General features: G+C 42.8%; 1 protein-coding gene across 3 annotated transcripts; it reads left to right on the plus strand.

Annotated features, from left to right (window-relative positions):
* Window positions 1-27,887, plus strand: Bltp2 (bridge-like lipid transfer protein family member 2). Of its 3 annotated transcripts, XM_027924547.2 has the most exons (39): window positions 3-167; window positions 961-1,090; window positions 1,949-1,998; window positions 2,242-2,389; window positions 2,570-2,688; window positions 2,924-2,984; window positions 3,165-3,354; window positions 4,263-4,386; window positions 4,544-4,668; window positions 4,869-4,936; window positions 5,052-5,197; window positions 5,870-5,988; window positions 6,095-6,258; window positions 6,408-6,666; window positions 7,122-7,327; window positions 8,902-9,994; window positions 10,449-10,640; window positions 10,779-10,981; window positions 11,129-11,247; window positions 11,369-11,589; window positions 12,235-12,425; window positions 12,542-12,641; window positions 12,788-12,990; window positions 14,084-14,378; window positions 17,457-17,614; window positions 18,076-18,282; window positions 20,855-20,954; window positions 21,249-21,431; window positions 21,781-21,902; window positions 22,580-22,735; window positions 22,822-22,943; window positions 23,839-24,019; window positions 24,879-24,965; window positions 25,314-25,424; window positions 25,561-25,696; window positions 25,802-25,932; window positions 26,106-26,207; window positions 26,495-26,629; window positions 27,056-27,887. In XM_027924547.2, the coding sequence occupies exons 1-39, from the start codon at window positions 100-102 to the stop codon at window positions 27,236-27,238; spliced, it is 6,708 nt and encodes a 2,235-aa protein (XP_027780348.1). In that variant the 5' UTR covers window positions 3-99; the 3' UTR covers window positions 27,239-27,887. The 3 variants fall into 3 exon arrangements, with proteins under 3 accessions (XP_071460027.1, XP_071460028.1, XP_027780348.1); XM_071603926.1 differs by lacking the exons at window positions 25,314-25,424; window positions 25,561-25,696; window positions 25,802-25,932; ... (1 more) ...; window positions 26,495-26,629; window positions 27,056-27,887 and adding an exon at window positions 4,085-4,108 and having other exon boundaries at window positions 1-167; window positions 24,879-25,267; XM_071603927.1 differs by lacking the exons at window positions 25,314-25,424; window positions 25,561-25,696; window positions 25,802-25,932; ... (1 more) ...; window positions 26,495-26,629; window positions 27,056-27,887 and adding an exon at window positions 4,085-4,108 and having other exon boundaries at window positions 1-167; window positions 11,201-11,247; window positions 24,879-25,267.
* The last annotated feature ends 42 nt before the right edge of the window (window positions 27,888-27,929 follow it).

The raw sequence follows: 27,929 nt of genomic DNA on the forward strand, positions 1-27,929 counted from the left end.
CGCGCGCGGCTGGTCGGCCCGCGGCGGCGCTGCGCGGTTCAGGCGTCGGGGCCCGGCATGGCTGGGGCCGGGGCCAGGCCGGGCCGGACCCGGACCTAAATGCCTCTGCTTCTTTCCGCGCTGTTGGTCTTGCTGCTGGTTGCGCTTAGCGCTCTCTTCCTAGGCCGGTGAGGGGCTTCAGCCACAGCGATGGGGGAGGGGGGAGCGCCTGAGGAGGGGACGCGCGCGGCCCCGGCGCGGGAGGCGGAAAGGATATCGATGAGGAGGGGGGCGCGCGATAAAGGCGAAGGGAGGGAATGTGCGGCCAGAGATGCGGGGAGGGGCTGCGTGCAGAGGAGACTGGGGGAGCGGGTGGGGCCTGAGGGAATGCTGATTCCGGGGAGTGACTATGCGTGAGGACGGGGCCTCTCTCGATGGTTTCTCCTTCCCGCTCCACACGCCCTGAATGTCTCCTTCATCCAGCGCGAAGGGCACCTGCAGCTGGATTCCTCGCTCTGGAGCGAGGTCAGGAGGACTGGGAGTCCATGGGAGAGCGGCATTTGAACTGACCGTGTGTGACCCCGGACTTATCCAGGACACCTGTCTGGAGGGTGGGGGCGGAGACAGACCCTCTGGGGAGTATGTGATAGCACGGCTGCCTCCACCTTAACTCCTGTTGGGGTCTCTTCTGTCTCAGCTTTCTAAAGACTTGAGGAATTTTTTTTTTTTTTGTCCCCATACTTGGGGGTGAGGTTTAGTTTATCAGGTTTCATCTGGGTGGCGGGGGTCACTGGAATCCTACAGTGCTGATTATGGCTGACTGTGTGTGACGGACAGGTGATTTGGGAGACAGGGGAGTTGCCCCAGAAAAAATCCAGTTTCAGGACATGATCCTTTGCAAGATCTTCTCAGACCAACAAGGGGTTCGGGAAGCCATACTTGGGATAGAGCCCTATTGAACTCACACGGATTTTTTTGCAGGTGGCTTGTGGTCCGGTTGGCCACCAGGTGGTGTCAGCGGAAGCTACAAGCAGAGTTAAAGATCGGTTCCTTCCGCTTTTTTTGGATCCAGAATGTCAGTCTTAAGTTTCAGCAGCACCAGCAAACAGTTGTGAGTTATGGGAAACTCACTGTGGGAGGAGGGGTGCGTGTGTGATGCAGTTGAATTTCAACCCTTAATTTACTTAAAAAAAAAAAATTTCTAATAGTAGATTTACACATACCTTCATTTTACATATATTTTTGTGTGATGCTGAGGATCGAACCCAGTGCCTTACCACTGAGCCACAACCCCAGTCCCTTAACCCTTAATTTGGTTTTAAAACAAAATTCTGGGTTGACAAGTCCAGTGGCACACAACTTTAATCCCAGGGACCAGCCAGGCTGAGGCAGGAGGATAACAAATTGGAGGCCAGTCTCTGCAACTTAGCAGAGGCTGTGTCTCGAAATAAATATAAAAAGGGCTGGGGATGTAGCTCAGTGGTAGAGCTTGGGTTCAATCCCAGTACCAAAAAAAAAAAAAAGAAAAGAAAAAAAATTCTGAGGGACTTTGCTAGTTAACCTCACCATTCCTCTCTTACCATGGTGATCTTAGAGCTAATTCAGGAACACTGGAATTGGTGCAAGTTGTTTGGTTAAAGATGTTTGTAGGGCACAGAGTGTCCAGGGCCCATAAGAAGGATGCAGAAGTAAAGCACAGAAGAAAGATAACAGGAACTAGAAGAGCTTACTGTTCTAATATAAGAGAGAAACAGGACAACATATCTGTAATAGAGAAATACTAAGCAGCTAACATCATTGTGAGGACTAAGATATCTGGCAGAGAAACCAGTGGAAATGGAATGGGCATATTTAGTGAGAGAGTCCTTAGCACTTCCTTGAAGGAGCCAAAAACCTTTTTCTGCCTTTTCAAGCTGCTCATTGCTTACCTAGCAATTAGTATACAGAGTTTTTTCCTGCACTGTTTTAGGAAATTGATAACTTGTGGATCTCCAGCAAACTCCTTAGCCATGATCTGCCGTGAGTACTCTATATCCTTACTTCTCCTTATTTCTCCTGGGGAATATTTTGGGGTTGATTTTACAGAATGAGATCCTATACAGAGATCTCTTAACTCAAGGAGGGAGGCAGGTTTTTTCTGGAGTCTCCTTTTAGTCTGAAGAATATTAGATTGTTTGCTATGAATTGAGCTATGTTTTTTGGGAGGGGAAGAGACTGTTATGTGAGGATTGGATCTGGTGGCAGTGAGGTTTCTCTTGGCAGACATTATGTGGCATTGTGCTTTGGAGAAGTACGGATCAGAACGGACCTACAGAAGGTTTCTGGCCTGTCTGCCCCGTTCTCCCAGAGCACTGGGGTGGATCAAAAGGAGTTGTCCTTCAGCCCATCTTTACTGAAGATCTTCTGCCAAGTGAGACTGCTACTTCTGCTATTCTTCACTGTACTTCAGGGATGATGGGCTTTGGAGTTGTGGGTGGATTGTTCTGCTATTTTGGGGCATAATGCTAAGATCTGACACTCTTTTCTCAGCTAGAAATGAAGTGTGCTACCTTAGAGTTAATTATTGTTCATCCTTGCTCATTCTTTCCAGCTATTCTCCATTCATGTTGATGCTATAAACATCATGGTTCTCAAGGTGGCTACCTCTGAGTCCTTGTGGCACATTCAGATCAGTAGAAGCAGATTTCTTTTGGATAGTGATGGGAAAAGGTAAGTAATTAGTAGAAGAGATCTAGTAGTCTCATTCTTGCCCTGGTGTTGCTTCAGAGAAAGTAGATATCAGGGCCTTCTTATTATCAAAGTGTTAAGTTTTTATTCTCTGCAACTTGAGGAGAGGCTAAGAGTAGGTGTTTCACTTGCCTTGTCTCTTCTAGCCAACAGAGCTTGATTGGAGATAAGTGGTGAGGAAAGGTGCCAAGTGCTTGGAATTTTTTTCCTTTCCTAGGTTAATCTGTGAGGTGAGCTTATCCAAAATCAACAGCAAAGTTCTGAAGAGTGGTCAGCTGGTGAGTATGCTTCATTTCCTCCTGGATATAAGATTTCAAGGAGCTTAGGGCTTACATTCTAGATTCTCTGACTTTATGTGGTTCCCTTAAGGCAATACCCAGGATCCAAGATCAATGCATTTTGACCAAAAAGTCCCCAAGCTTCCTACATACACCTTTAAAGGCTTATCCTCCCTACAGGAGGATACATGCCTAGTGGAACTGTCACTGGCCCTGGACCTGTGTCTAAAGGTGGGCATTAGCAGTTGGCATCTGAAGGCTATCACTATGGATGTGTGGACACTCCATGCTGAGCTTCATGAAGGTCTCTTCCATAGTCAACTGCTGAGTCAGGGCTCAAGCTTGGTACCCAAGCCTGTTCCCTGTTCAGGTAAAGCCCCGATCATTGAGCTTCTTGGCTGTCTTGTTCTCAGGGTTATTTTGGAAGTAGAAAAAAGCAGGGGTTTCACTACTCATTCAGGCATGAGTCATTAGTCACCAGGGTTGTTTTTTTTTTTTTTCCTTCCCATTGTTGGTTTTGTTTTGTTTTGTTTTTCCTGGTGCTGGGGATTGAACTCAGGAACAATTTACCAGTGAGCTACATCCCAGCCCTTTTTATTTTTTATTTTGTGACAAGGTCTTACTGAGTTGCTTAGGGCCTCGAAAGTTGTTGAGGCTGCCCTTAAACTTGTGATCCTAATGTTTCAGCTTCCACTGAGACTACAGGCATGTACCACCATGCCCAGCTCCTCATAGCCTTTGACCCTGAGATTAGTTAGAGAAAATGGGGCATTTGCTTGTGCTTAGTGAACTAACATTTAGTGGTATGAATTAGACCTGTACTATTGTGTTTTACATATGTTTTTTCCATAAGTTGTCAGCAGTTCACAAATAAGGAAATTGAAGCCTAGGATGATTAGCTAGGTAACTTGGCAGAGGTCACAGCTAGTCACTAGTAAAAATGAAGTTTAAATTATTCGACTCTAAAATCCATATTCTTCCTGTTTCACCAACCTATTCCCCATTCCATTCATTTTTTGTTTTTGTGGTGCTGGGGATTGAACATGGTGGACAAGCACTCTACCACTGAGCTCATCTCTACAATCTGATTATATATGTAGAGTCTGGAAAAGGAAGTATACCAGGTACCTGGATCTGTGGAGTATTTGCCTGTGGCTTTATTTGGACATTTGCTTACCCTGTTTTATGTGGAAGGATTTGGCCAAAGAGGGCAGAGCTTCTTGGAGTAATTGAGTGTTAAGGATTGATGACGGTTATGTTATTCGTTCATGTTCTCAGAGGTGACAGAGAACTTGGCTGAGCCAACTCTGCCTGGCCTATACCTCCTCCAGCAGTTGCCAGACCAGGTCAAAGTGAAGATGGAGAATACAAGTGTTGTGTTATCCATGAATAGTCAAAAGAGGTGAGGCCTTTTCTGACACAGTGTGGAGAATGATAATGTGAGCTATATACAGGATCTCTGTAACCGGTCTAGCAGCTGCTCTGAGTTTATCTTTGGGGAGGAAAAAAGTGGGAATGTCACTCCACATCTTTCTGAGCTGTATTCTTTTCTGAGTCAGGCACCTGACTTGGACACTGAAGCTGCTGCATTTCTTATACCATCGTGATGAGGATCAACTGCCCCTTCGAAGCTTCACAGTAAACTCTGATATGGCACAGATGAACACTGAACTCCTATTAGAAGGTTCATGGGTGGGGGTTCTGGTACTGAGAGAATATCAGTGTAACTAGAGGTAGGGGGAGGGAATATAATGAGAGAAAATAGCCCCAACTCACAAGTTTTAGTGACACTCCATTCATCTCTTTGCCTGCCTCTGCACCTCACCTAGTTTTACCTCTTGCCCTCCCTTTGCTTTCCTCTCATCTGTTCCATGGTATTTTCAGATGGGTTGTTGCTGTCCCAGAGTCGCCAGCGCATCGTTTGCCTCAACTCCCTCAAGGCTAGTGTGCAGGTATGATGACCGTGATAACAAGAATCTATCCTTTTTCTGCTGTTTCTGAACATGGTTGTGTTATGAGTTAACAAAGTAAAACCCAAGCCTACAGTTCTGGTCTTCATGTTTCCAGGTGACCACCATTGATCTCTCAGCCTCCCTAGTTCTGAACACTTGTATCATTCACTATCGGCACCAGGAATTTTCTCACTGGCTGCACATGTTAGCACTGGAAACCCAGGGGACTAGTTTACCTGTTTTTAAACAAAGGAAAAAAAGGTCAGTTTAATCTTTTTTAGTCACCAACTTAGCAGGTAGATTGTCTTTTGGTTCAACATGGCATCTTGTTGTCAAATACACATTTGATTGTTTGATCTCCCCAAATCATAGCCTCAGAAGAAAACCGTTTTATTTATCTTCCCTGTTAGATTGGACTCCTTGATAATAGGAAGATGTCTTCTTAATTTTTGTGTCCTCAGTGCCCAGCATAGTGCCTTAAACAAAATAAATATTTGAATTGAAGTTAATGATTTATAGTGTCTTATCTGCCTTAAGATACAAGGTGCCAGTATCAAATCTGCAGAGCCATTTCTGTCTTTATGTAGTACTTAGGTTGTGCTCCATAGAGGACTTAAGGTTAATGGTTTGGAAGTGATGCTTCTTGGTCATATGAGGTTGAATCATGTGATAATGCTAATTGTCACCCTATTTTAACTATGAAAATGGCAATTTCATGTGGTTCAAACTCATGTCTTTGGTTCTTGCAGGTTATCATTGGGAGCAGCAATTAGCTGATGAATTTAGCCCCTTACTTTCTAATTGTAGCTCATTCTAAGAATCAGAACAAAACTATAAGTTCTCATCCTGGTTTTGAGAGTTTCAGGAATCTGTTCCATGATAGAAAGCTGCAAGTATTTCCTTATCACACAATGATGTCTTGTCCCTACATAGAACCTTCCCTCAAATCCTGGCTCCCATCATCTTCAGCACTTCCATCTCCAATGTCAACATTTCCATTCAGCTTGGGGATACGCCACCTTTTGCCTTGGGATTCAATTCCATCTCTCTGGGTAAGGCTCTGGGATGGAAAAAGAATAACAATTTGTCCATTAGTGGAGCTAGTTTAATCATGGCCTCAGTGACTCAGTAGTACTCCCCTTTCCCACCTTTATTCAGATTACCAGCACCTCAGGCCACAAAGCATCCATCAGCGGGGCGTCCTAACTGTGGACCACCTCTGCTGGCGAGTGGGTAGTGATTCCCACATTCAGCGGGCACCGCACCCACCCAATATGCATGTTTGGGGTGAGGCACTTGTCCTGGACTCCTTCACACTGCAGGTATGTAGGAGCTTTGGTGAATAGGGGCCCACATAGCTTCCTATCCAGACATCTTTCACTGAGCATCTTCTTAGTGGTCGGTAATAAGTCAGGGCATTACAAAATTGTATCTGCATGCTTTCAATGGGGTCCATCTGTTTCTTTTCTAGGGTAGTTATAACCAACCTCTGGGCCTGTCCAGTACCCAGTCAGATACCCTCTTTCTCGATTGTACTATCCGAGGACTTCAGGTAGAAGCGTCAGACACTTGTGCTCAATGTTTGTCTCGTATCTTATCTTTGATGAGTCCACAATCTGGGAAGTCAGTTTTCTCTCGGGAATCTTCATTTGGGGAATCCATGACATTACTGTGGAAGGTGGACTTGAAGGTGGAAGATATGAACTTGTTCACTCTTTCTGCCCTGGTTGGTAAGTGGGATAGGAGATCTATACTGAAATGGGTAGTGTGCAAGCTAAGCTGATTACGCTCCTCATTTAATGGAGTCGATTATTTGGAATTTTTCTAAATTAGATTGCCAAAAAGACTTGCACAACTATTAAGCAAGATGTAAGAAAAAGACTTAGCCTTGATGTGGTCAAGAAAATGAAACCCATATAGCTTTTTATTTCCTTGTGTGTTTTAAGTTTTAGGGAACAAGTGATATATCTCTGGGCAATTTTTAGGAATTAGGGAACTTCTTTGACTCTGCTAGATTTAGTTAAAAGAGGGGAAAGGAAATTTTCCCTAATATAAAGACTCAGAATAGGGAAGCAAGTGGAATAAAGAAAAGTAGAGTAGGGGAAATAAGTAAGAAAGGAAAATGAGAACCAAAATTGCCATTTGAGAGCTGGAAACCAAGGGTAATATGGTTTCTGGATGGTAGGTGCTTCGGAGATACGACTAGACACACTGACTGTCCTGGGCAGTGCCGAGACATCCACCGTGGGGATTCAAGGTCTTGTGCTTGCATTGGTAAAGTCGGTCACAGAGAAGATGCAGCCCTGTTGTAAGGCTCCTGACATCCCTACTCCAGTGCTCTGCCTCTCCATGCTCTCTCTCACCTATCACAGCAGCATCCGCTCTCTGGAGGTAATGTATCTACAGAGAGGTGGGGCCAGACTGGGCTTTCCTGTTGCTTAAATCCTTTCTCAGTCCTTTTGACTCTTGTGAAACAGAGGGGAAACATGTCATTAGATATCTGTTATTTATGTATTTTCTTTTCCTTTTTTTTTTTTTTTTTTTTGCTTATTCTATATATTTTTCCCTTTTTACTTTGAAATTAAAAACATGCAAAAACTAGAGAGAATATTTAAGAAAAGAGTTACCAGACATATTATCATTTCAATTATAAATATTTTAATGTGTGTCTTTTGAAAAGTAAGGGGCTTTTAAAAAATAATGATCTGGTGTCATTTTGTGACTCAACTCCTTAGAAGGCTAGAAGGGATATGAAGAAAGAAGTACTGGCAAGTTTTGAGAGGCTTTCCAAAAACTTCTCAAAAGGTGTTCTTTAGCTGGGTGGGTGGTGCAGGTGCATGCCTCAATCCCAACAACTCAGGAGGCTGAGGCAGGAGGATTACAAGTTCAAAGCTAGCTTTAGCAACTCAGGGAGGCCCTAAGCGACTTAGGGAGACCTGTGTCAAAATAAAAAGGGCTTGGGATGTGCCTCAGTGGTTAAGTGCCCCTGGGTTAAACCCCTGGTACCAAAAAAAAAAAAAAAAGTTGTTCTTTATCCTTAGGGTATCAGAAGGACTTAGGACCCCATTAAGAGAAAGTGGAGTATTTTCCTGTTCATCAGACTTTATTTTCCTTCAGTAACTGAAGAGGTTCCTTTTCAGAGATTATAAATTCAGAGAATTTCTGTCCTGGAATTTTAATCTTCTCTATCTGCTTAGACATTCAGAACTGACTTTGTTTTTCATGTGAACAAGGGCTCTACTCCCTTCTCTGAGGCATGCTTTCACATAACTCAATTACTGTGTTGTCTTTTTATACACTACCTTTTTTTCTTCTTTTGGTACCCAGGATTGAATTCAGGGGCACGTGACCATTGAGTCATAACCCCAGTCCTTTTTTTATATTTCATTTAGAGATAGGGTCTTGCTAAGTTGCTTAAGGCCTCACTGAGTTGCTGAGGTTGACTTGGAACTCACAATCTCTTGCCTTAGTCTCCTGTACCAATCGGATTACAGTTTGTTTTTTTTTCCAAATTCCTTTTTTTAAATGTTTTCATTAGTGTGTAATAGTTAGACATTTTATACTACCTTTTACAAATTAAGTTACGTTTATAAATGCATAAACATTTCAAATTGCAGTAGTTATGTGACTCCTGAATGGAAACAAAGCCAAATGATTTATTGAGTACGTGTTTATGCTGGATATATTGTGGTAGATAACAGAGAATTATGACACACAGCCCCTTTTCTCTGACATCTAGAATCTGAGAAGAACTTAAAGCATAAGTACTCAAGTATAAGATAACTGACAACTCTTAGCTCAGCATGTTAGTGTTAGGGGAACAAAATAAGGCAGTAATTAATGTGGTTACTCAGGAAAGACTTCTGGATGGAGATAATTCTTGAGCCAGGTACCCATGTAAAACAATCCCTGTTATCTCTACTGTTCTGGGTCTTGATGATTGACATCCTTTTTATTCCTTAAAGGTTCAGTGTGGTGCAGGACTAACCTTACTGTGGAGCCCTCCAGATCACATGTATTTATATCAGCATGTCCTGGCCACCCTTCAATGCCGAGACCTACTAAGAGCCACTACGTGTTCTGAGACTGTTCCATCCCTTGCACTAGAGACTCCAGAAGCTACTTCTGAGCCAGAAGACAATCTCCCTGAGCCACTTCCACCAAGACGGCTGTTAAACCTGACACTGGAGGTGAGTGCAGCCAAACTGACTGCTTTCGTGGCTGAAGACAAATTCATTACCCTGGCTGCAGAGAGTGTGTCACTGAACCGGCATGGAGGTTCACTGCAGGCTTACTGCCCAGAGCTGGCTGCTGGCTTTGACGGCAATAGTATTTTCAACTTCAAGGAGGTAGAGGTTCAGTTGCTGCCTGAGCTGGAGGAGATGATCCTCCACCGGAACCCCTTTCCTGCACTGCAGACCCTCCGAAACCGTGTTTGGCTCCTCTCCTTTGGTTCAGTCTCGGTGGAGTTCCCTTATCAATATGACTTCTCTGGAACTTTGGATGAGGCAGTGGGAGTTCAGAAATGGCTAAAGGGCCTGCACCGAGGGACTCGTGCTTGGTCCTCTCCAAGTCCGGCCCCACTGCCACCTGATCTACTCTTGAAAGTTCAGCACTTCTCATGGGTTTTCCTGGATGACATTTTTGAGGTGAAACTTCATGATAACTATGAACTGATGAAAGATGAAAGTAAAGAGAGCGCCAAAAGATTGCAGCTTCTCGATGCCAAGGTGGCTGCCCTTCGGAAGCAGCATGGGGAGTTATTGCCAGCCCGAAAAATTGAGGAGCTCTATGCCTCTTTGGAACGCAAGAATATTGAAATCTACATCCAGCGCTCTCGTCGTCTCTATGGCAACACACCCATGCGCCGGGCACTGCTCACTTGGAGTCTGGCAGGGCTAGAACTGGTGGCTCTTGCAGATGCCTCCTTTCATGGTCCTGATCGTGTAGTAGAACAGGTTCGAGAGCTTGATCCAGGCAGCCCGTTTCCTGCTGAAGGAATAGATCTTGTCATTCAGTGGTGTCGCATGCTCAAGTGCAATGTCAAGACCTTTCTGGGTAAGTCGTATTTCCCTTATTTGTGGAGCCTCGTGTTTGTCCTCTGAGCTCCTGGGAGCTTTCTGAGTGATTACAGTGGAGCTGTAATATTAGGTTATATTAGGAAATGTGGCTGTTATTGGATGGGTGGAGTGGGATGAGTGGGATCCCTTTCCTTTTTTTGTTCCTGAATTTCACCCTGAAATTGCTTGGCTGATATAAATGGACAACTAGAACAGTCTTCTGTAAGGTTATTGTGTCTCTTGGATCTCAGTGCTATTGGGAGTCTCCTTACCTTCTGCTCCAGGGTCTCTGCGACTTTTTCAGTTTTGCTACTTATTAACTGTCAGCTCTTGTTCTCTCAGTTAATTTTGTAAATGTAGGTGGGTAAAAAGAGGTGGCAAGGGGGAAAAAATGCCTGAGAGTGCAAAGACAGCTCCCCGAATAGTTACTTTTATCTTTTCTATCATAACAGTTCGGATCAGAGACTATCCACGGTATCTGTTTGAAATCCGGGACTGGCGGCTCATGGGTCGACTTGTGGGCACTGAGCAAAGTGGTCAAGCTTGCTCTCGTCGACGTCAAATTCTACACTTGGGGCTTCCATGGGGTAATGTGGCAGTAGAGAGGAATATGCCCCCACTCAAGTTCTACCATGACTTCCACTGTGAGTAGAGAGGGCATTTGGTTTGAGAGATACTTGTGGCGATTGGGGTGGGAAATAAGCTGAGGACCTTTTGGAGTGAAGGAGGAAGAGAAGGGTGGAGTTGTGTAACAAGATACAGCCTTTGTTTTTCTACCTCAGCGGAAATCTTCCAGTATACAGTCGTATGGGGCCCATGCTGGGATCCAGCCTGGACACTGATTGGCCAATGTGTGGACCTCTTAACCAAGCCCTCAGCTGACCCCAGCCCCCCCTTGCCCTGGTGGGACAAGAGTCGTCTTATGTTCCATGGGGACTGGCACATGGACATTGAACAGGCAAACCTGCACCAGCTGGCCACTGAGGTGAGGGATCCCATGGAGTCATTTTTCTACTAAGGTGGTATAGTTGGGACCTATATAGCATATAGGGGAAGAGATTAAGGTACTAATTTGGGAGATGAGAATGGTTCTTTTACCCATATCTCATCAAGTTCTTGGGGGTGGTTATAGGATCCATACAACACAACTGAAAATATGCACTGGGAATGGAGCCACCTTTCTTTTCACTGGAAACCTGGTCAGTTTGTTTTCAAAGGTGACTTGGATATCAACGTGAGAACAGCCTCTAAGTGAGTGGAATGAAGGGCGGGGCCTCAGTGGGGGGGGGAACTCCCGGTGGAGGGAGAGGGGAAGAGTCAAGGGGAGGCAAGTGAACAGGTCACTGAAGGCTGGGGCTCCGTTGTGAGGCAGGTATGACGACTGCTGCTTCCTTCACCTGCCTGACCTCTGCATGACATTGGACCTGCAGTGGCTGTGCCATGGGAATCCCCATGATCACCACAGTGTCACTCTGAGGGCCCCAGAGTTCCTGCCTGAGGTGCCCTTGGGCCAGCTCCATGACTCCTACCGGGCCTTCCGTTCTGAGAACCTCAATCTCTCCATCAAGATGGATCTGACTCGGCACAGCGGGAGTGAGGCTTGGGCCCGGGGCAGTGGGGAGGAAGGGCTTAGAGGATGGGCTTGGACACTGAGAACTTAAGCTTGAAGGCAGAAAGGGAATAGTGGAGAATTTGGGTTAGGACCTTTTTTGGGAAGAGGGTTGGTTGTTTGGGGCTCTAAATAATAGTACTATAAATTGGGTGGCTTGTAAACAATAGACATTTGTTTCTCACATTCTGAAGACTGGGAAATTGATGATCAAGGTACTGGTTGTTGAAGTGTTTGGTAAGGGCCTCTTCCTCAGAGATGGCACCTTCTTGTGTCCTCACACATGGTGGAAGGAGTCACTGAGTTCCCTTTTGCCTCATTAATACCATTCCTGGGGGTTTCATTTCTGTGATCTAATCCTTCCCAAAGACTCCCAACTTTTTTATACCATCACATTGGGATTTAGGATTTCAACATAAGAATTTAGGGGCAACACAAATATTCAGACTATAGCAATATTTAAAAGCTAAGAACTTAGATCCTTGAAAGAAGAAGGTGCTAGGGAAACTGAATATGAGGCTGTATGCTGTTTGGGATTTTAAACCTCTAATACCTGAAGATAGGAAAGGATTTAACATCACCTCTGTGTTTCAGCCTCAGCTAGAATATATCTGTCCTTTCCTTTGCAGCAATATCCCAGCCCCGAATTCTACTATATAGTAGTACCCTGCGCTGGATGCAAAACTTCTGGGCAACTTGGACTAGTGTCACAAGGCCTATCTGCAGGGGCAAGCTCTTCAATAATCTGAAACCCAGCAAGAAAAAGCTTGGCCAGCACTACAAGCAGCTTTCCTATACTGCACTCTTTCCACAGCTGCAGGTCAGGCTCTGACCTTTGACATCCTCCGTTCCTTTTCCCTAGTATTCTTATATTGGATCTCTTATGCATCCCTCTCATGCCATCCTTTGTTCAGTCTCATACTCTCTTCTTGCCAGGTGCATTATTGGGCCTCATTTGCCCAGCAACGGGGTATCCAGATTGAGTGCAGTCAGGGCCATGTATTCACTCGGGGAACTCAGCGTCTTATACCTCAAGGTAAGATCAAAGACTCCTTTCATTTCTCTAGCCTGTTCCTTATCCTTTTCTCCTTCTTAGTTCTATTTCTTTCCTCCCTTAATGACTCACACTATCTTTATCTTTCCATAATATTCTGCATGGACTTTGTGTGCCTCCTTTTTCAGCGGGCACAGTGATGCGGCGTCTGATCTCTGAATGGAGTGTGACCCAGATGGTGAGTGACCTAAGTCAGATGACTGTTCACCTGATGGCCTCGCCCACTGAAGAGAATGCTGATCACTGCCTTGATCCCTTGGTAACAAAGACCCACCTGCTGAGCCTGTCTTCCCTCACCTATCAACGGCATAGCAATCGTACTGCTGAGGAGGTACTGCCTGACAGTTTCTTTTTTACCTTAGTTATATTAGTAGGTCTGCTTGAAGCTATACTTAAAACAAAACAAAACAAAAAAAAGTCTTCGACTGATGTAACAAATTTATTTCTCACAGTTTTTAAGGCTGGGAATGGGAAGTCCAAGATCAGGGTGCTGGCATAGTTAGGTTCTACTGAGGGCTCTTTCTGGCTTGCAGATGGATGCTTTCTCTCTGTGTCTTCAGATGGCAGAGAGAGAGCATGTGCAAGAGTGAGACCATGAGTCCAAGTGTGGTGTGTGCATCGAAGTACTCTGGTGTCTCTTCTCTTTTTTTTTTTTTTAAAGAAAGAGAATTTTTTAATATTTATTTTTTAGTTTTTTGTGGACACAACATCTTTATTTTTATGTGGTGCTGAGGATCAAATCCAGCACCCCACGCATGCCAGGTGAGCGCGCTACTGCTTGAGCCACATCCCCAGCCCCTCTGGGGTCTCTTCTGATAGCACTAATCCTATCTTGAGGGCCCCACCATCTTGACTTTATCTGAACTTTCTTACCCCCCATATCCAAATACCATTACATTGTGGGCTAGGGCTTCAGTATATGAATTTGAGGGGCACACAGTTCAGTCATAGGAGTAGATTTTAGGCTAAGTTCCTGGTAAGATGCCTAACTATATATCCCAGCATATATGTCTTAACTTTATAATGCATTCACTTGATTTAGCTGTATCAGCATCCTTCTTTTGAAAATTCCTTTTCTCCCTCTACTTCTAAATGTAGACTCTTCAAAGCTTAGATGATTGTCAAAATGAAACTTAAAAAAAAAAAGAAAAAAGAAAAGGTGTCTTTTGCCATTCAGGAAATAAGAGATTTTAACTAGTACCTCATTTGTTGCTGACTTCCCCTGCCCAGTTTGGGAAGGATTTTAAGTTGAAATTCTGTCATTTAAAATGTACTAGGTCTGGTTAGAATGTAAGGTAATGTGGTCTTTCTTTCTCCTCCAAAACAGGTTTCTTATTCAATAAGCTTGTTCTTTTTGCATTTGTTGTTCAGAAGCAATAGTGGGAATGCCCACACTACCCTGAGGTTCTTTTCTTGTTTCTTAGGAGCCCTGTACTAGAGATGGTGATCCTGCCTTTCATACACACCAGCTGTATTTGGTGGATTTAAGGATTTCCTGGACAACCACCAATCGAGACATTGCCTTTGGTTTGTATGATGGCTACAAAAAGGCAGCTGTACTCAAACGTAATCTCTCCACTGAGGCCCTGAAGGGTTTAAAGATTGATCCCCAGATGTCAACCAAAAAGCCAAAGCGGGGTCTCCTGACCAGTACCCCAACCCCACCTCATGTCAACACTTCCAGCTTCAGTGGACGGCCTGATAAAGGATCATCAGGAGGTAGGCTGGGACAGACGAAACTCAGTGGATTTAGATTTAGAACTTGGATGTGGGCTTGGACCGGGGTATAAGAGGAACTGAATCCTGGCTGGTTCTGTCTAAGTGTAGAAATGAAATCAAACTGTTATTTTCCCATATTAGGCCATATTAGTCTTATATAACCAATAGTATAAGGAAGGTCCTTAAAGCGTCTGATCGTGTGGCAAGAGAAGTTGATCAGGAGTGATGGGACCAAAGCTGGATGAGTTAAGGAAAGAAGCAATTATTTCATGTTTTGATAATTAAGATGTTCTGTGGGACTCCACAAGTTTATCATCTCTAAATGAGCTTAGATTAGTTAATGTGCTCACTTATTGATTCATAGATTCATTTTAGCTTTGTTGAGAGCTGATAATATATCAGACATGACCATAAACCTTGGGGCTACAAAGATAAGAGTAAGCTCAGAAACTAGTAGGGAATGAGATAGGTAAATTATAATATCATTGTCAAAATGCTTTGTAAGAATGTTCAAAGGTGCTAAAAGCCTACAGAAGAAAATATTTAAATCAGTGTAGAGAAGTCTCTAAAGGCTTCACAGAGAAGATGATAAATCTTGAAATATTAACACTTCACAGGCAAAGAGGAGAGGGAATTTTAGGGAGAGCTAATAACAAGTGCAGAGGAATTCAGATTTATGGTGAATTTGAGGACAAGACAAAAAGTATTAAATGCCACAAGAGAGAAGTGAAAATCTGGGGGTTGTTCCTGACTGGAGTGAAGGAGAAAAAACAGTCAGGGAAGGATTTATTGAGGAAGTAGCATTTGAACTGGACTATAAAGGCTTAATATGGTTTGACTGTGTGGAGATGGGGAAGAAGGGCATTCAACACAGAGGGAATAACCCGAGTAGGAGTGCAGTTAGGAAAGCTCACGTTCAAAGGAGAGAGAACAAGCTGGGCACAGTGGTACACACCTGTAATCTCAGCAATTTTGTGAGGCATAAGCAACTTAGTGAGACCCTGTTTCAAAATAAAATATAAGAAAGGGCTGGGATGTGGCTCAGTGGTTGACATCTATCCTGGTTAACAGTGTAAAGAAGTGAGAAATAGTCTGGAAAGGGAAGATGACGGTAAATCATCAGAGAGCTTTAATACAGGGCTAAGGAGCTTTTGGTCCTTATTCAATAGGGAATTGTGAACTACTGAAGGTTTTTGAATAGGGGTGTTCATCTTTAGAGTTTTACCTTTAGATGATAAATCTGGCAGAGGCATATAGGAGAACTAGAGGGGAAGAAACTCCAGGTGGGGAGACAAATGAGAAAACTATTATGTGTCTCAACAAGAAGCAGCAAGGGCTGGAACTAGGTAACGGCAGTAGGAATGGAGATGAGGAGATGGATAGAAACGTGCGTATAGATTTGGGCACTAGTTGGAAGGAGGAGTTATAGCAGGGAGATTTGAACATAGTGGCACACACCTGTCATCCCAGCTACTTAGGAGTCTGAGGCAGGAGGATTGCACAAGTTTAAGGCCAGCCTTGGCAACTTAGACCCTGTGTCAAAAAAATAAAGTTGTGGGTGTTATTGGATATAGCTCTGTGGTGTAGCATCCCTCTGTTCAATGCTAGTACCTTCAAATAAACAAGCAAGATAGAGGGACAAAAAGGTAATGACCAAAGTTTTGAGTCTGGTTATTGGCATGATGTTAATAAATATCAGAAATAAGAGAGCCAGAGGCTAAACAGATAGGAGGAGGTGTAGGGTGTTATTGAGTTCAGATTTGTACATGCTAAATTTTCATCCCTAGCAAGACATCTAAATAAGTCCAACAAACAGCCGTAAATGGAAAGGGGGTTAGGGCAAGAGATAGAGGCTTGGAAATGTCAACATAGAGGTAAGACTTAACACCAAGGAGATAATAATAGTTGTTTCCTGTTTAGGGGACACAGTTCAGTCATAGGAGTAGTAGGTACTCTGCAGTTTTTGTTTTATTTTGGTACTGAAGATTGAACCCAGGGAGACTTTACTACTGAGCGACATCCCTAATCCTTTTTATTTTTTGTTTTTGTTTTTAATTTTTTTGGGTTTTTTTAGATGTTTTTATTTTATTTTATTTTTTGTGGCACTGAGGATTAAACCCAGAGCCTCATGCTTGCTAGGCAGGTGCTCTACCTCTGAGCCACAACTCCAGCCCTTACTTTTTATTTTGAGATAAGATTTTGCTGAGTTGCTTAGGTCATCACTAAGTTGCTAAGACTGGCCCTGAACTTGTGATATTCCTGCCTCAGATTCCCTAATTGCTGAATTATAGGAGTGTGCCACTACATCTAGCCAGACTACTATAATTCTAGAGACTGTTCTCACTGTAACACTATTAGACAAGCTTATTAAGAGAAAGAAGGGAGTATGCCAAGGGTGGATATCAGGAAATTCTTCTTTTTAAGACTTGGAATAAAGTCTAGAGATACAGGAAGTAGCAAAACTAGGGGAGCACAGTGACACTGATGACAAAGGAGTGTGGTTTCAAGTGGAAAGAAGTAGTCACAAACAGTATGTAACACAAAGTAGTATGAAAATAATATGGTGAATTTGAGGACAAGACAAAAAGTATTAAATGCCACAAGAGAGAAGTGAAAATCTGGGAGTTGTTCCTGACTGGAGTGAAGGAGGAAATACAGTCAGGGAAGGATTTATTGAGGAAGTAGCATTTGAACTGGACTTTAAAGGCTTAGTATGGTTTGACTGTGTGGAGATGGGGAAGAAGGGCAAAATAATAGGAAATGAGAAATAAAAGGAACATAGTAGGAGTAAACCAGAGGTGGATATGTCTAAGGAAAAAAAATGCTGCCATTTACCTAGCATTTCTTAGTTTCTGTTGGAAATCTGTTACTTTTATGGACATTAGGGAGAAAATGAAGTGACAACCCTTATTTTACCCTTAGGTGTGAAGGGTGGGGTAGAGTGGGCTAGACTGACATTCTAGGTTGGGGAGGATATATCCTGTTCTTTACCTAGTGAGATAAATTGAGGATTTAGCCTTGGATGTATTCTCTTTCCTTTTGAGACTGACCTTTCTTCACTTCCTATTTCTTTTCTAGGTGCTTACATGTTGCAGAAGCTGATTGAAGAGACAGATAGGTTTGTAGTATTCACAGAAGAGGAGTCAGGTATGAGTGACCAATTGTGTGGCATTGCTGCCTGCCAGACGGATGACATATATAACCGAAACTGCCTTATTGAGCTGGTCAACTGTCAGGTACCTTTTCTTTACCAGAGCACCCCAGTATTAGGCTAGATCATAATCATATTCTTACCTCCCCCCATGTCTAAATAAGAATAGGTGAATAGAGTTCCAAAAACTTTCCCTTCTTACAGGTGTTATGAATAATAATTTCCACGTCTTAAAGGCAGAAAAGTTTACTCAGTAAGCCAAATATAGGCCTAGCTGCTGTGGTTAATACAGTGTTCCCGATAGCTTTCTGATTTCCCTTGGTGTCTTTTTCTTTTTTCTTTTTTTGGTACCAGGGATTGAACTTTGGGGTTCTCAACCCCTGAGTCACATCCCCAGCCCTATTTTGTATTTAGAGACAGGGTTTCACTGAGTTGCTTAGCACCTCACCATTGCTGAGGTTGGCTTGAACTCGTGATTCTTCTGTCTCAGCCCCCTGAGCCACTGGGTCTCTTGGTATCTTGACTTTGCTTCTATCTCCGGCATAGATGGTTCTTCGTGGAGCAGAGACAGAAGGCTGTGTCATAGTGTCAGCTGCCAAAGCCCAATTGTTGCAGTGCCAACACCATCCGGCCTGGTATGGTGACACATTGAAGCAAAAGACATCCTGGACTTGCCTATTGGATGGCATGCAGTACTTTGCTACTACTGAAAGTAGCCCTACTGAGCAAGATGGCCGACAGCTCTGGTTAGAGGTTAGTTAGCAGGATAAGGAAGGCCTGTTATATCCCTAATTTTTATAGTTTGTACCTTCCGTCAGCATAGTTAGAAGATTCTTCATATTACCTGTTGCTCAGCTATAATATCTTGAATGTGGGCAGTCTCTGATCTGTGAGCACATAGTACTTTTTTTTTTTAAATCTCCTGGTCTATTTCATTGAGAGAAATTCATTTCCTAGCACTAGAATAAAATGAATTGAAGCTTTCTTACTTTCAAAGTTGTTATTCTCTATTAATAAAGGTCACAGTAACCAACAGGCAGTCAAGAAAACAAGCAGTAATCTGAGAACTTTTGATAAACACTGTATTCTCCCTTTCTTGATTTGGTTGTTGCAGCAAGGCAGTGAGGTTGAACAAAGGACTGTTTAAGAGTTAGGTTATGTGACTTCTAATGAAAATTTTGCCATTACAGTAGCTGCAAGCCTTTTGGGACAGTCACCTTTATTTGTAAAAAAAAATAAAAATAAAAAAAATAATATTAGTTGTTGGTAGACCTTTATTTACTTATGCGGTACTGAGAATTGAACCCAGTGCCTCACATATGCTAGGCAAGTGCTCTACCACTGAGCCACAACCCCAGCTGTAAAAGTTTTTAATGGAATTAATAACTTCACTATCTACAAGACTGTTAAGAATCAAGTGATAAGGTGTTTTGAAAAATATATTTATTCCTATGGAAAGTAGTCTCAGCATTTTTAAAATCAGTATGTCTGAGGGAGTCTAAGTATATGGCAAGATAACGTTTTTTTAAAAATATTTTTTTAGTTGTACATGGACACAATACCTTTATTTGATCTATAACCCAGTGCCTCACACGTGTGAGGCAAGCACTGTACCACTGAGCCACAATCCCAGCCCAAGATAACATTTTTATTGGATGGTAATTTTATGAGTAGTTGGTAGATACTAGGAAAAGGGCTTGTCATCTCATTGCAAGGTAGTAAATCTACAATATAATTTCTAGGATATAATATCAGAGTTACTGGAGGGTGTAATGGTTATGAGATATATCTAGCCAATTGTGCATTGTCATTAGGAATTTAACAGGTGTTAAGTGCCCACATTGTGCTGGGCATGGTACACCCTCAAATGAATTATAGTATCTAGCTGCATCTGATAAGGATCAAAGTAAAACTATTTGCTATGCTACTCAATGAAGCTGATTCCTCTTATTCATCTTTCTTCCTTGGCTAGTGCTTCTTACATCAAGTACATTAGGGCTCAATTCAGGCAACCTCAAGTGTAATGACATAAGAGATAGTGAACATTTAGATCAGATGTCAAATCAAATATGGTTGTTGTTATTTGAAGTCATGCTGAGACCTCAGGCAAGCAGTATCTTTTTTTTTTTAATCAGTGGTCTTAGGAGATAGATACAGAAGATGTTGACTACCCATGTAGAGATGAACAGTATGCACTATCAGGATATCAGGATATCCCTATCTGGCATTTCTGGGTCTTTGCTTCATTTAGGCATGATGTCTTTTACAGCTAAACTCAATTTTTCAGATTATATTAATAGCATTAGAGGGACATCCTTAGTGTGGGTGGGAGAAACTATGAATTTTGACTTTCCCATGAGACTTATTTTTTGACTTGTCAGATCTGCCATCCTTTAGCCTTGCTCTTCTATGTTCTTCATATATCACTCATTCTGCTGACTTAAGATTAGCAGAGAGAATTAAAAAAAAAAAAGTCTCCTTCCACCAAAAGCAACAGTTTCAGAGTAGTTTTCTATCTGAAGACAGAAAACAGTAAGAATATACACACAAAAAAAATTGATACCAAAATGGGTGTAGTACTCTTTTTTTTTTTTGCTTCCCATATGATTTGATTTTTTAAAAAATATTTTTATTGGTTATTGATGAAATTTTTTATTTTATTTATTTATTTATATGTCGTGTTGAAAATCAAACCCAGTGCCTCACATTCTAGGAAGCACTTTACCATTGAGCCACAATCCCAGTCCCACATGATTTGATTTTTTTTTTTTTTTTTAAGTTTTCAGCAGACACAACATCTTTATTTGTATGTGGTGCTGAGGATCAAACCCAGGCCGCACGCATGCCAGGCAAGCGCGCTACCACTTGAGCCACATCCTCAGCCCCACATGATTTGATTTTAACCTAGCTTATTGTTTTTCACACCTGTGGCCTGGTAAAGTATGCACCCAATTAGGTTGGAGAATTTGGGTGGTTTGGGATAAGAGAGAACCATATATTTCCTCTACTCTGGTAGATCCTTTAAGCTACTCAAGTCAGTGGAGTAAGTCATGTGTCATTTAACAGTGGGGTCCATCCTGTGAACTGTGTCATTAGGTATTTTCATCATTGTGTAAACATCATAAACTGTACTTATAAAAACTAAGATGGCTGTGACATCACTAGGTAATATAATCTTATGGAACCATCATCATATATAGTCTTTTATTAACTAAAACTTTATTATGTACATGACTGTGCTTGAAACATAGAGATCTATTACTCAATTGGTTAGGAGAAGCCACTGTTTCCCCAGAAGCTAAAGATGCTGCATTTCTGTCTTCAGGTGAAGAATATTGAGGAGCACCGACAGCGAAGTCTGGACTCTGTGCAGGAGTTGATGGAAAGCGGACAAGCAGTGGGAGGCATGGTTACCACAACCACAGGTCAGTTTTCCCCTATCTTCTCATGATATGATTAGGAGTAGATGTGTATCCCAAATGGGCCTTGTTATTTCTCTACTCTCCATGCTTTTTTTTTGGTGGTGCTGGGGGCCTTGAGCATGTTAGGCAAGTGCTCTGCCATTGAACTACATCCCAAGCCCTACTTATCTAATCCTAACATCAGTGTATGCTGGAGTAAGACCATTTTGTATTATGTTGAAAGTAGATATAGCTGGGACACTCTGACCATGCCTTTATTGAAATGTCTTTCTCTTTGTCCTTTTCCCATATTTTCAGATTGGAACCAGCCAGCTGAGGCCCAGCAAACTCAACAAGTCCAGCGAATCATTTCACGTTGTAATTGCCGAATGTACTATATTAGTTACAGCCATGACATTGATCCCGAACTAGCAACTCAGATTAAGCCACCTGAGGTTCATGAGAACCAGGAAAAGGAAGATCTCTTAAAGAAACAGGAAGGTATTCAGGGTTCAAAAAGCTTTAGGGAGAGAAGTAGGAACCTGTGAAAGTAGTTATTTTCTTAGTGGTTTTGAGATAGTAATTATTAAAAGTCCTGTTGTGCACTGGCATTAATATTTTACTTTGCTCTATATTTTGTAAGTTCTGAGAGAATAACCTATATTATTGGAAGAAACTGGGATGGATGGGTATTGTTCTGATTCTAAAATAAGCGAGTATGTTTCTACCTATAAGCATCTTTTATTCCTTTCTTTGGGGAATAGGAGTGGCTCCAAATGTGGGTTAAAAGGTGGAGTAAATATTTAGAGAGAAACTTGAGCTTCTTATTCAATTGCTAACAATTACTTAGGGGCTGTGGATACCTTCACCCTTATCCATCATGAGTTGGAAATTTCCACCAACCCAGCTCAGTATGCCATGATCCTGGACATCGTCAACAACTTGCTGCTCCATGTAGAACCCAAGCGGAAGGTGAGTATGGGCCCCTATAGAATGCTGGTTAGCCTCAGAGGAATCCATAGACTTTGTGCTTTATTTGTACTCTAGTAATAAAAGCCATGCTTCACACTGAAAAAGGACCTTTTGACTGGTACATCCTCTACTAGGCAGCAGCAGCAGTTGAAATTCCACTAATTAGGAAACATTTGAATGTCCTTATGACTATAGAGCTTTTGTTTCCCTTGACTGTTTTTCCCGGCCAATTCTCCACTCTCCACCTAAACAACTCTAAATATCTTAAACTATATCATTTTTGCCATCCCGACCCTATGGGCCTGGTTTATGAAACCCACCTACACCTCATTGTTACTGCTAATGGTGACAGATATCTACATGACTTGTCTATTTAAAAAATCTTACAGAACAACAAATATTCCTGGTACTGGGATGTAGCCCAATGGTAAACCATGTGCTTAGCATGTGCAAGGCTCTGGTTTTTATCTCCAGCACCACACAAAACAAAACAAAAATAAAATATTATTTCATTTCCCTTTCCATTTTTTTATATTTATTTTTTAGTTATAAGTGGACACAATATCTTTATTTCCTTTTTGTATGGTGCTGAGGATTGAACTAAGTGCCTCACTCATGGTAGGTGAGCACTCTACCTCTGAGCCACAACCCCAGCCCCTCCCTTTTCATTTCTTTAGGAGCACAGTGAGAAGAAGCAGCGTGTCAGGTTCCAGCTTGAGATCTCTAGCAATCCTGAGGAGCAACGCAGTAGCATATTGCATCTGCAGGAAGCTGTGCGGCAGCATGTGGCCCAGATACGGCACCTGGAGAAGCAGATGTATTCTATCATGAAGGTAGTCACCCCAGATAGTGTGAGGACAGGGAAGTCTTCTAGATTAGGGGAGATCTTCTCTTAATTTCTCCTATCCTGGTCCCCTAGTCTTTGCAGGATGATAGCAAGAATGAGAACTTGCTTGACTTGAACCAAAAGTTTCAGTTGCAGCTAAACCAAGAGAAGGCTAATTTACAGCTGGAAAGTGAAGAGCTCAATATTCTTATCAGGTACCCATCTCAGTATCCTGCCCTTTTCCACTTCCTTGCCCATGTTTTTATTGTTGTTGTTGTGGCGGGGGGGTTGTTGTTGTTTGTTTTTTATGTATTCGGGGTTTGAACCCAGGAGTGCTTTACCACTGAGCCATATCCTCAGCATTTTTTGAGACTGGGTCTCCCTAAGTTGCCCAGTCTGGCTTCAAATTTCTGATGCTCCTATCTCAGCCTCCCAAATAGCTGGAATTATAGTCATATGCCATTGTACTTGGCTCCTTGCCCATGTTCTGACAGTCTTTATACCTAATTGCATTATCAAAGGCTGACATAGAAGTAAATTCAGACACAAGTATTGCTGGACTTGTCCAAAGAGGTCAAGAACAGGAGAACCCTTCCTATGGGTTCTTAGTAACATACTTATTGGAAAAGGCTCTGCTGCAAGAAAATGAGTAATTGAGAAAGTGGCCTTGACACCATGTATCTGTATTGAAAATACCTTGAAGTCGATTAGTAAGGAACACAATTGCAGATAATAATCATAAAGATTTTTAGTGGGGAAGAGACACTTTTATCAAGAAGCTATAGAGGTGAAAAATGTTGTACGTGTTTTTTTTTTAGAGAGAAAAAATATTTTTTAATATTTGTTAGTTTTCGGTGGACACAACATCTTTATTTTTATGTGGTGCTGAGGATCAAACCCAGCGCCCCACGCATGCCAGGCGAGCACGCTACCGCTTGAGCCACATCCCCAGCCCTGTTGTACGTGTTTCTATAGCCCAGCTGGGGGGGGGTACTTAAAGAGTCTACTCACCCACAGTAGGTTCATCTGCATCATTCCAGAGCATTCTATCCTACCCCCAACCTATTTAATGTTTCCCTTATTGGCTTTGGCTGTCCTGTTCATTTATAGGTGTTTTAAGGATTTCCAGCTTCAGAGGGCCAACAAGATGGAGCTGCGAAAGCAGCAAGAAGATGTGAGTGTGGTCCGCCGCACCGAGTTTTACTTCGCTCAGGCACGGTGGCGCCTGACAGAGGAAGATGGACAGTTAGGAATTGCTGAACTGGAGCTACAGAGGTTCCTCTATAGCAAGGTATCTGAGATACAGTCACACAAAGGCAACTCTTTAAAGCATTGACCTACCTCAAATCCTCAGTTCATATAAAGAGATTTAAAAGGGGGGCTAATTCATATACGATTAGTAATGATGGCCGTGATTAGAAACATGAGCAGAGCTTCCTTAGATACTAAATGACACAAACATAGATATGTTTGATCAAATGCTTCTTTCACTAAGATTATCTATCCCTGCAAATGTGGCTCAGAGGGAAGTAATCTTCCAAGTCTAGCTTAGAATAGAAACATTCTAGGATGTGAAGGCGATCTGGCTATGACATCTGTCACCCCATTGATCGCCAGGGTTGATTTAGTTGATCTGGCTGGCTAGTCGGGTGTCCCCTTCCTCCCTCACCACTCCATGTGCATCCTTCCCGAAGCTGCATGCTCAGTTGAAGAGGACAACCTTCCCCGATAGAGGAGGACTTCTTTGGTAGCTGCACTTCCCTGCTAGAACCTCCAAATAAGCTCTCAAGGTCCATTTGTAGGAGAACATAGGTTAGTCAAGCTTCTAAGACTCTAGACACATCCAAATGAGGTGCTCATTTGGATGGGGAAGAGGACATATTCACTACTTTCTCTCACAGAGGATGTTTGGAAATGAATGAGAAAATTTTTAAATGTCACAGTGACTAGGAAGTACTGTTATCCCTAGCCAGGAGTACCAGTGAGAAACACTGGTTTAGGGGGTATGTTGATTCTGTGACATTTAAAGAGAGATCAAAGATTGGGACTAGGCACATGGAGGATCTGAAAACAAACAGGGTATTTAGCAGTTCTCTAGCAAGCTCCTAAGGTTAACTATAGTGGACTGGGGCAAAAATCTGTCTTTATAGGTGAATAAGTCTGATGACACAGCAGAACATCTTTTGGAGCTGGGCTGGTTCACTATGAACAACCTTCTCCCCAATGCTGTCTATAAGGCAAGTTTTTTTTTTTTTTTTTTTTTTTTTTTTTTCCTTTCTCTTATTGTGATACTGGGGATCAAACCCAGGGCCTTACATATGCAATACAAATACTCTTACCACTGAGCTACACCTTCAAACCTGTATAGCAAGTCTTATTTCCTCCTCACTGGTTCATATGCTTTTTTAAAAGCACAGGGCATTTATAATGGCTTTTCTGTGTAAACCCATTAAAAGAAACAATGTGGATCTGAGATGGTAAAATCTTGCTCAGTTTAGAATCTTGCTTCTCTGTATGGAGCATTTGTGGGTTGATTTGTGGCAATGAGGACATTTGATTGGGCTGTTGTTTACTCTGCCCTACAGGTAGTCCTACGGCCCCAGAGTTCCTGCCAGTCTGGGCGACAGTTAGCCCTCCGCCTCTTCAGCAAAGTCCGGCCTCCTGTGGGGGGTATCTCTGTTAAAGAACACTTTGAGGTTAGTGTACAGTCCCTTGGGAGCCCAGAAACAAAGGGCAATCCAAAGATATCTGTGTGTTATACTATGCTAATTAGGGGTAGGAAACTGAGGGATAGTGTCTGAGCTTAATTTCTTCAACTTGTTTTCCCTTTAGGTAAATGTGGTGCCTCTAACCATCCAGCTGACACACCAGTTCTTTCATAGAATGATGGGCTTTTTTTTTCCTGGACGAACTGTGGAAGATGATGAAGTTGGTGATGAAGAGGATAAGTCCAAACTGGTGACTACTGGTAAGAACTTTTATGGTGGAGGACCAGAAGAATGGGGTGGCAGCCACAGAGATAGCAGATTGCTTCAGAAGGGGGATGGTAGTTGCTGTGCTTGCTTTTTCATAGGAATACCAGTGGTAAAGCCTCGGCAGCTAATTGCAACAGATGATTCCGTACCTCTGGGCCCTGGGAAGGGTGTGGCACAGGGCTTGACTCGAAGTTCTGGGGTCAGAAGGTCATTTCGCAAATCACCTGAGGTACTACATATACCCCTGATAATAGAAAAGTGGGAGAATCTATTGGTCCTGGCTGGGGATTTCTCTTGTTTTCTTTGAGTCTACTCCAGGATTGAGAGGAAGGGGTGATATTTAGAGTCCTGCATTTCTTCTGATATTTCCAGAGGCTCATGATATTCTTGTGCTTTTCCCAGCATCCTGTGGATGACATTGACAAGATGAAAGAGCGAGCTGCCATGAACAACTCCTTCATCTACATAAAGATTCCACAGGTTCCACTGTGTGTCAGCTATAAGGTCTGTACCTCCTCAGCCCTTTTTAGGAACAGGGAATTTAGAACAGAATGGAAAGGGTACCAGTAAAGATCATCAGGGATTATAATCAGAGATTATAGACAAACTGGGTGATAAATCTGCTGTTCCTTCTGCTTCCTGCAGGGGTTAGCATCTTACTAGACTGAGGTAAGGAGAAATCAGTATCTGTAGGTTGATGTTGCAGGACTGATTTACACTCAAGTATTGGCATAGATTCAGAGTAGTGCTTATGTACTTTTTCCCCCTCTTCTCTCCCCCTTCTCTTGCAGGGTGAAAAGAACAGTGTGGACTGGGGTGACCTTAATCTGGTGCTGCCTTGTCTGGAGTACCACAACAACACATGGACATGGCTAGACTTTGCCATGGCAGTCAAAAGGGATAGCCGCAAAGCCCTGGTTGCCCAGGTATCCCGCCAGGGCTCATGGCTGTTTGGTTAACAGGGGCTGGCAAGTAGATCCCCTGCTCAGGAACCTTTTTTAGGATATATTTAATAGTTGTTTTGAGAATGGGCAGGTGACTGAAGTGAGAGCCTTCTTCTCTTTTGTCCTCGCCACAACTTTGCCCAAATGATTAAATTAAATGTTTACTGCTTTGTGTAATGTTGACAACTATTAATTTTAGGGAACTAAGGGCTGCTACAACCTTAAGTTTAGAATGGGTTCTAATTAGACTGTGAGCTTCTTGAAAGCAGAGACCATTTTATAATTTGAGCTGCTCTCTTGTGATTTGTATATATGTTTAATAAATCTTGGTTGACTTGGTTCACTTTGATTTACTCTGCTTGCCCCACTAATATTTACCTTTCCTTTTACTCCTCTCCAACCTGCCAGGTAATCAAAGAAAAATTAAGGCTGAAGCCTGCAACAGGGTCTGAGGTCCGAGGGAAGCTAGAAACTAAATCAGACCTGAATATGAAACAGCAGGAAGAGGAGGAGAAAGCTCGGCTCCTCATCGGTTTAAGTGTGGGTGACAAGAACCCTGGCAAGAAGTCCATCTTTGGCAGGCGCAAGTGATCTGGCAATTCAAGTGGCTGCAGTACATGATCTGACTCTGGCTCAGGCCCAGGGACTTGTGGGATGGGAGGGGCTTCCCCTTATCCACCAGGATTTGTGGGGGTTTAGAGCCCACAGAGTACTATGGAGGGAGGCATAGCTCTTTAGCAGCTGGCCTGTTCCCCGCAGGGCATGGTGGACAATAATACTGAGTTCATCTCATGCTGATTAGGCCCAGGGCCAAAGAGGCAAGAAGAGAGCAAGACCCCAGGGAATGGACCCATGGCTGGGATCCTGTTTCCTTGGGGTCAAGTGGAAGGGTGGGGGAAGAGTCCTGATCAAGTATGATAAATTTTTATAGACATATATATATATAAATATATATATATACACACACACACACATATAAATATATTTCTAAGCATAACTGCTTTCCCTCTGTGCCCGGAAGCCAAGGGGAAGGGGCTGATCCTCTGTCCCTCCTCGCCTTGTATGAAAAAGGTATTAGTGTTCTAGGGGAGAATCAGCTTCTCCCCAATCTGTGTGCTCACTTGGGAGGATGGCAATAGGAGCTAGGGCTGGCCATGGGTTCCCTACTCTTCCCCCGGATTATGCCCTGGAGAATGGCAAAAAAATGACCTAAGGAGAAAAAAAAATATTTTAAATTTGATGCTGTTTTTTTGGTTTATTTTTTGTGTTAAGTGCATGTGTT

The sequence above is a fragment of the Marmota flaviventris genome, chromosome 17, assembly GCF_047511675.1.
Source record: "Marmota flaviventris isolate mMarFla1 chromosome 17, mMarFla1.hap1, whole genome shotgun sequence".
Classification (NCBI taxonomy): domain Eukaryota; kingdom Metazoa; phylum Chordata; class Mammalia; order Rodentia; family Sciuridae; genus Marmota; species Marmota flaviventris.

Bases quoted from the DNA above. Each gene is read 5' to 3' on its own strand.
- Bltp2 (XM_027924547.2), top strand. From the start codon at position 100: ATGCCTCTGCTTCTTTCCGCGCTGTTGGTCTTGCTGCTGGTTGCGCTT. The intron at 2,390-2,569 runs GTGAGACTGCTA...CATTCTTTCCAG, and splicing joins TACTGAAGATCTTCTGCCAA to CTATTCTCCATTCATGTTGA. The intron at 20,955-21,248 runs GTCAGTTTTCCC...CCATATTTTCAG, and splicing joins CATGGTTACCACAACCACAG to ATTGGAACCAGCCAGCTGAG.